Source organism: Cebus imitator, unplaced genomic scaffold, assembly GCF_001604975.1.
Source record: "Cebus imitator isolate Cc_AM_T3 unplaced genomic scaffold, Cebus_imitator-1.0 Scaffold193, whole genome shotgun sequence".
Lineage (NCBI taxonomy): Eukaryota > Metazoa > Chordata > Mammalia > Primates > Cebidae > Cebus > Cebus imitator.
In genome coordinates, this window is record NW_016107508.1 from 882,649 (window position 1) to 891,262 (window position 8,614).

An 8,614-nucleotide genomic window follows, 5' to 3' on the forward strand; every position below is an offset into this window, starting at 1 on the left:
CAAAAGAAGACATATGAGGCCAACAAACACATGAAAAAATACTCATCATCACTGGTCATTAGAGAAATGCAAATCAAAACTACATTGAGATACCATCTCATGCCAGTTAGAATGGCAATCATTAAAAAATCTGGAGACAACAGATGCTGAAGAGGATGTGGAAAAATAAGAACACTTTTACACTGTTGGTGGGAGTGTAAATTAGTTCAACCATTGTGGAATATAGTGTGGCAATTCCTCAAGGACCTAGAAACAGAAATTCCATTTGACCCAGCAATCCCATTACTGGGTATATGTCCAAAGGATTATAAATCATTCTACTGTAAGGACACATGCACATGAATGTTCACTGCCGCACTGTTTACAATAGCAAAGACCTGGAACCAACCCAAATGCCCATCGATGATAGACTGGACAGGGAAAATGTGGCACACATACACCATGGAATACTATGCAGCCATAAAAAACAATGAGTTTGTGTCCTTTGTAGGGACAGGGATGAACCTGGAAACCATCATTCTCAGCAAACTGACACTAGAACAGAAAATCAAACACCGCATGTTCTCACGCATAGATGGGTGTTGAACAATGAGAACACATAGACACAGGGAGGGGAGCATCACACACTGGGGTCTGTCAGGGGGGAAATAGGGGAGGGGCAGTGGGGGGTGGGGAGTTGGGGAGAGATAGCATGAGGAGAAATGCCAGATATAGGTGAAGGGGAGGAAGGCAGCAAATCACACTGCCATGTGTGTACCTATGCAACAATCTTGCATGTTCTTCACATTTACCCCAAAACCTAAAATGCAATAAATAAAAATTTCTTTAAAAGAAAGAAAGAAAGAAAGAAACACTGTGCTAAGGATAGTATATCTTCTGTGAATGCTGTGGCTCTCAAACTTCAGGGTACATCAGAATCACCAAAAGCAGAGGGTGACAAATTACAGCCAAACTTGGTCTGCTACTGGTTTTTGTAAATAAGTTTTACTAGAAGACAGCCCCTCTCTCATTCATTCATTTATGTGCTATCTATGGCTACTTCCAAACTAAATTAGCAGAGTTGACCTAGCTGTGACAAGAGACTGTAAGGCCTGCAAATCCTTGAATATTTACCATCTTGTCCTTTACAGAGAAAAGTCTGGCCTATACGGCTTGTGAAAACAGAATTCCTAAACAAAGGATTTTAAAAAACAATTATTCGACCCTACTCTAAGTTTTTGATTCAGTAGGTCTGGGGTCAGGGGGGCAGCGATGGTCTCAGAATTTGCATTTCTATCAGTTCCCAGGTCATGTTTATGCTGCTGGTTTGAGGGCCACACTCAAAGGAATTAAGGAATCTGGTGAAGATTATTCTCCAGATAAAGTAAACATGGAGATGGAGAAACCTTCTCTAGAAAAAAATGGCCTAAACGAGTGTATAACAAGAGCCAATTGCATTTAGCTACTAGAGCACATACAAATGCTCATTAACAAAATATTGTGATTATGTTTCTAGGGAAACTCCAGAGTAAAATAAAAACGTTCAAGCTTAGAGGCTGGGTAAGGTTGAACAGTCAAGAGCCATACTGCTCAAGACAAGTACAAGGGTGGGTTTTCTTTCAGGAGCCACGAGAAGTTAAAAACAAAGCGTGATGCGATCAGACTTGCATTTTTAAAAAGATCATCTTCCTTCCTCTCTCTCCCTCTCTCTCTCTCCCCCTCTCTCTCCTCTCTGTCTCTCCTCTCTTTGTTTTTCCTCTCTCTCTACTGTCTTTTAAAAATAAAAAATAAAAAATGATTACCTAATCACTCTAGCTAAAATGTTGATTTAGGAATATAAGTCAAGATAAAACCAATAAACCAGGCAAAAAATGATAGTGGCTTGGAAAACTATGATAGTGAAAATGAAGATAAGCCAATGGATCTAGATTTATTATTGAGGGACTGAATGGATATAAGGGATGACAGAAGGATAAACATGATCCACAAATTTCTGACTTAAGCAACTGGATGGCACTTACTGAGAAGGAGATGGGATAGATTTATGTGAGAAGATTATGTTTGGTTTGGAGTACTAAATTGAAGATGCTAGTGAACACACAAGGAGAAAATTTCAAAAAGGCAGTTGGATATAAAACACTGGAGTTTGCAAAGGTATGAGCTAGAGAGTTTAACGTCAATAAATTATACCTTCGTTTAAATCAAGCTTTTTCAAAGACAGCAGTGATTTAAAAGATTGATTTGAAATTTATTTACAGTCTTGAGCATTAGTTAAAAGCATGGCAAAAAACTAAACACTTAAAAAGAGAAGGCATGCTGATTTTCTATTTTAAAAAATTACCTGACATATTTTCTCCCAAATTTCATCACATCCAGCTTTTTCTTGAAAGCTAAGGGCCAAGTCATAATTTTCTGCTTCAGACCACACAATCAGAGTGTCCTTTGGAGACATAAAAGGAGTCTGAATAATTAACATACATTATCACAAATGAAAATGAACAAAGAAAAGGAACTGAAACAGTGCTTGTTTTTACTTTTTCCAACACTAATATTGGCCATTATCAATGTCTTTCTTTTTCAAAACAATGACTTTTTATACTTCACTTTCCCAATCTATAAAATTAGTGTTTCCATAACGACAACTTAAACCAATCTATGAAATATATTCTGTTCATGCACTACAAAAGATAAAAACAAAACATTATACCAATGGTATGCAAGCATCATGACTTACATTTTACTCTCTCATTAAAATGCCAAAGAGGACATCTAAGCATAAAATAACTAGGGCATGTTAAGACAATAGGGTTAATAAAACTTTCTCTCTTCTCTCTATTGTCAGCAGGTGTGTTCCACCTGGGGCTTCTGAGATCCATGAAGCCCTTAAAATTATTCGCTAAATTTGTAGTACATGAGCAGTTACCTGCACATAGGTGTTTTTAAAAAAAAACTTAGCAAAGTGCTGTGGTTCAAGAAGGAGCAAACTCCTAGCACCTACCACCCTTTCATTCCAATTCAGAACTTCTTAGTTTTATTTTTTGTAGAAATGGAGGCGGGGTCTTGCCGCTGGTCTTGAGCTCCTTGCCTAGGCCTTCCCACCTTGGCCTCCCAAAGCACTGGGATTACAGGCATGAGCCACAGTGCCTGGCCATCTAGACAGAACTTAATAATGAAGGTTTAATAAACAGTTCAACAGTTTTTATTTAAATGTAATCTCAGCAAGATACTGCACATGCAATACTGAGACCATTTTATATTCCTCATAGTGCAGAGTATATATTCTACAATATGCATGGTATAATAAAAATATTTGGCTGGGTACAGTGGCTCAAACCTGTAATCCTAGAACTTTGGGAGGCTCAGGCGGGTGGATCACCTGAGGTCAGGAGTTTGAGATCAGCCTGGCCATCTCTACTAAAAATACAAAAATTAGCTGGGCGTAGTGGTATGCACCTGTAATCTCAGCTACTTAGGAGGCTGAGGCAGAAGAATCGCTTGAACCTTTGAGGCAGAGGTTGCAGTGAGCTGAGGCTGAGCCACTGCACTCCAGTCCAGGCAACAGGAGCAAAACTCTGCCTCAAAAAAAAAAAAAATTATAGAGTCAAAATATTTATAATGTCTAATAAATCCTGTTGGCCAGGTGCAGTGGCTCACACCTCTAATCCCAGTACTTTGGGAAGCCTAGGCAGGCAGATCACCTGAGGTCAGGAGTTCAAGACCAGCCTGGCCAACATGGTGAAACCCCATCTCTACTAAAAATACAAAAAAAAAATTCAGCCAGGCATGATGGTCGATGCCTGTAATCCCAGCTACATGGGAGGCTGAGGTGAAAGAATCGCTTGAACCCAGGAGATGGAGGTTGCAGTGAGATGAGACTGCACCATTGCACTCCAGCCTGGGTTACACAGTGACATTCCATCTCAAAAAAAAAATCCCACAACACATATATATATTCATATCCTTCCAAATCTTACTGGCAATAAATAAATATACATACTGTTTGATAGCAATCAACTATTTCAAAAAAGGGCCCGTCTCATTGACAGCAGCCCATAAATAATCTCACAGAAGAAATGCTGAATGGTACTAGGGAGAGTTACATTTAATGGCTATCTTCAAAATCTGAAGGACCATGTCATTGTTTTTTCAAGCTGGTCCAAAGAGAATTTAGAAGATTAAAAGATGGATTTGAGTATGTTATAAAGAAAAAAATAATTCAATCTGAATAGTAAGTAACCAAAAAGAACCATGCAAAGGCTGACTGGGCATCCATCAGGATGATAAAGGTTCCCGTACTGAGACTAGTTTAAGGTTCCTTAAAGGACCTATGGTTCTATTGCAGTGGTTTCTAATCGTTCTCACTAGCAAGGACACTACCTTTTTTTTAGATAGTGTCTCCCTACGTCACTCAGGCTGCAGTGTAGTAGCACCATCATGGCTCACTGCAGCCTCTACCTCCCTAGGCTCAGGTGGTCCTTCCACTTCAGCCTCCCAAGTAGCTAGAACTATAGGCATGTGCCACCACGTCCAATGTTTTTATTTTTTGTAGAGATGGAGTTTTGCCATGTTGCCCAGGCTGGTCTCAAACTGCCAGGCTCTAAAAGTTTTAGAATTACAGGCGTGAGCCACTATTCCCAGGCAAGGACACTTCTTAATGTAACACAGATGGATACCATGTTTAAAAATTAGTCTATGTGAGGCACAATGGAGTATCCCTGTAGTCCCAGCTAGTCAGGAGGCTGAGGAAGGAGGATTGTTTGAGGCCAGGAGGTAGAAGCTGCAGTGCACTATGATCACACCTATGAATAGTCACTGTACTCCAGCCTGGGCAACATAGCAAGACCCCATCTCTTAAAAAAAAAAAAGAGAGAAATTTATCTGTTAAACCACATATTTACTCTGTTCAGTCATTTATATAACTGTCAATCATGAGACCAGTAGTCTCACTGAACTAAAGTGCTGCCAGCCAGAAATAAGTAAGTAAGAATCTGACTTGGCTGTGCAGCATCACTAAGTCCATAATTTTTATTCAGAATTTTGGGAAACACCTCAAACTCCCCTTTTTATACCATCTTAAAGGACTTTCAGATATCACAGACCCCAGGCAGGCAATCTGATCCAGACTGAGGAGCAGTTCAAGCTCAAAACTATTAACATTCTAAGATCAACACGCCAGAAATTAGTAAGGTTTCATTTTTAGTTTCCCTTTATAATTCACCAGGACAGAACTTGCAGAAGAATTTGCAGTTAATCTATAATCTGGCAGCCTAAATACTTTACAAGTTCATCTGTTCAGTAGATACTGAGCACTTTATATTATAAGGCTCCACGTAAGACAAAATTAAAGTTGTTATTTTCCCTCAAAATAGCATGGAATAAAAATACTAAGAAATTTAGGAGGTAAAGAGGCCACAGTATAAATTCTAATACCACCATCTATGTGGTAGGTGATGCTTAGAAAGTTAGGTAATCTCTCTGAGCCTCAGTTTCCTCATCATTAGAATGGGAAAGATACACACTGTTATGAAAACTAGTGATAACATAAGTACTACTTCTTAGTGATGAAAATAAAGTTGGGGGAAAATAACAATTGTATTGGGAGTGAGGGGAATAACCCGCCCAAATTAGATGGCTCCTAAAATTCTGATAAATATTTACGATTATCAGCTCAATAAAGGCTACTAGGATAAGTAAAGCCACTATCACATTCTGTTATAATGTGTATTCAGAACCATTTGCAGGCTGATGCTTAAGTCCGGGCAGAGCTAGACATATGCTTTTAATTACCCACCCATTTGACAAATTTAGCAAGTTTATAAAATTTTAGAAACTGCTTTCTGTTTTCCTTGAAGATTCTAGATTTTCAAGGAATCTTCCTTGAAATTCTTCTAATTCTAATTTCCTTGAAGATTACAGCAACTTTTCTTCAAATTATCTTGATTATCACCCAACAACCTATAGGCTTGAGACACATGAATTTATTCATTCATTCTCAAAACAAGTTCAATCTTTCCTTTTTCTTAAGATATGCTTTTACTCTTCAGCTGCATACAACTTCAAAACACAAATTTAATGTATTTAAGTATGGAAGACCAAAGCCAAATATTCTAGGCTCTATATTTTTCCATCAAATTTAAGCTTTCTTAAGAACACTAAATGCATCACAGTATTGTATTAGACTACTAAACCATTAAGAAAATATATTGTACGAATGTTTGGTGGACAAATAAATCACTAAATATATTTATGAGTTGATAACAGCATTCCTATCCACTATTTGTGTGATATCAAACAAGTCACAACCTTTACGCATCATCTAATGGAAAAACTAAAACCAATACTAACTTCTCTCTAGGATTTTAAAGGTCAATGATGAAGCAAAGCACTTTATGAACAAGTTGGTAATATTCCTTCTTCAAAATTAACTATTTTGTACCTGCATCTTCAGGACAATGAAGGAACTGATCTTGACTTCACTGGCTATACAGAGCACTCATCTTTGTGTGTGTGGGTATACTGAAGTACAAGCGTGCGTGCGTGTGTGTACTGAATTAATACCATTTAATGACAGCACTAGTTGATACTAAGTGAGAGATTTACTTTCTGATGTTTCTTTGTATATTACAAAGGTTTAAAAAACAGTATACTTTGAGTACACTGTACTGTGAAGTACAGTTACCTTCAAAACTGTAATATCATAAGACCATATTAAAGAATCTGTAAAAGAAATCAGATTCATATGACAGATTCCTATCTACACAGTGCTGCTGTAGGAGATACTAAAATGTTCCTTCTGCATTATAGTCTACAACGGCAAAGGAGGAATTTTCACCATTTAATTGTGTTAGTATCAGCTTATCACATCAATGGTCACCTTTTTTTGTTAGGTAAAAATGAGAAAACTTTAGGGCTCAGTTGCTGTATGTGTGACAAAAACTCCATTTTAACTAGTGGTAAGCTTTTTAAATTTAAAATTATTATGTTAAACACTGTAGAAATTGGCAGAAATCCTATTTGAGAATTTGACTGGCAAACTGTTGTAATTTGTTCTAAAATTTTCACGCAGGGAATCAGATGATAAACTTTCATTTACTCACCAAGTGAAAGGAAAATATGCAAGATAAAATACATCATCAAAATTTTACCTGTTGTTTCTGGTATGCAGTGTTAGGATTTATTTTGGACTCTAAAAGTAGAGAACCTAGGAAACAGAAAAAGATAATCCATTATGTTACTGTAAATCAGCAAAATTATATTCCCTTACATACATACATATTTCCTTTAAATACATTTTTTTTTTGAGACAGCATTTCACTCTGTTGCCCAGACTGGAGTGCAATGGCGTGATCTTGGCTCACTGCAACCTCTGCCTCCCAGGCTCAAATGATTCTCCTGCCTCAGCCTCCCGAGTAGCTAGGATTACAGGTCTGGCTAATTTTTGTATTTTTAGTAGAGTTGGGGTTTTGCTGTATTAGCCAGGCTGGTCTGGAATTCTGGAACTCAAATGATCCCAAGGTGCTGAGATTAGAGAGGTATGAGTCACCCTGCCCAGTCAAAAAATATTATTTTATTTTTTGAGACAGAGTCTTGCTTTTTCGCCCAGGCTGGCATGCAGTGATGCAATTTTGGCTCACTGCAACCTCCGCCTCTTGGGTTTAAGAGATTCTCCTGCCTCAGCCCTCACAAGCAGCTGGGATTACAGGTGTGTGCCACCACACCCAGCTTATTTTTTGTATTTTTAGTACAGACGGGGTTTCACCATGTTGGTCAGGCTGGTCTTGAACTCCTGACCAGCCTCAGTCTCCCAAAGTGCTGGGATTACACATATTAGCCACTGTGCCCATCCTCCAAAAATATTTTTTCCATTTTTTGTAGAGATAAGAGTCTCGCTATGTTGCCCAGGCTGGTCTCCAACTCCTAGGCTCAAGTGATCCTCCCACTCCCCACTCCTCCCAAAGTGCTAGGATGGCAGGTACAAGCCACTGTGCCCAGCTGTATTTCCTTTTTTGAACATTTGATGCACACTCAACTTCAGTTATAGAAAAATTATTTTTAAAACAATGTAAGTTTAATTACAGCAACTTGTAACCCAAAAAATGTTTTTTATGAGACAGAGTCTAGGATCTGTTGCCCAGGCTGGAGTGCAATTGTGCGATTTCAGCTCACTGTAACCTCCACCTTTTGGGTACCTGGGTCTACAGGTACCAGCCACCATGCCTGGTTAATTTTTAAATTTTTGAACAGATGGGGTCTCACTCTATTGCCCAGGCTGTTCTTGAACTCCTGGGCTCAAATGATATATCCATCTTGGCCTCCCAAAATACTGCGATTACAGGCACAAGCCACTGCACCCAGTCAATAAATGTTTTATACATGTGCTTACTTTGAACAGGAAAGACACGATAATCTGATGAGTAAGGACTGGATAACACAGAAATCTACCAATTTATGGGCAGCACAAGGCAGTTAAACAGCACAGTGTGAAGCCAGATGATCTTGGTTAAAATATCTGATATACTATATGACTTCCAATACCCTTCTCCTCTCATCTACCAGTTCTAGTTTATACCTGCAAGTACTACTTGAAGACAAACTCTGGCCCAAAACATTTGAAAAAAAGCAGTTTCCTCTGCAA

The 8,614-nt window shown here is 38.4% G+C and overlaps 1 protein-coding gene across 1 annotated transcript in view; it reads right to left on the bottom strand.

Moving 5' to 3' along the window:
* PPP4R3A (protein phosphatase 4 regulatory subunit 3A) overlaps positions 1–8,614 on the bottom strand; it is a 51,733-nt gene that overhangs the window by 30,882 nt on the left and 12,237 nt on the right. The window contains exons 3-4 of the mRNA XM_017546953.2: positions 7,125–7,180; positions 2,321–2,419 (exon numbers count right to left, since the gene is read on the bottom strand). Coding sequence (XP_017402442.1) covers positions 2,321–2,419; positions 7,125–7,180 — 155 coding nt within the window. The remainder of the gene's footprint in view (positions 1–2,320; positions 2,420–7,124; positions 7,181–8,614) is intronic.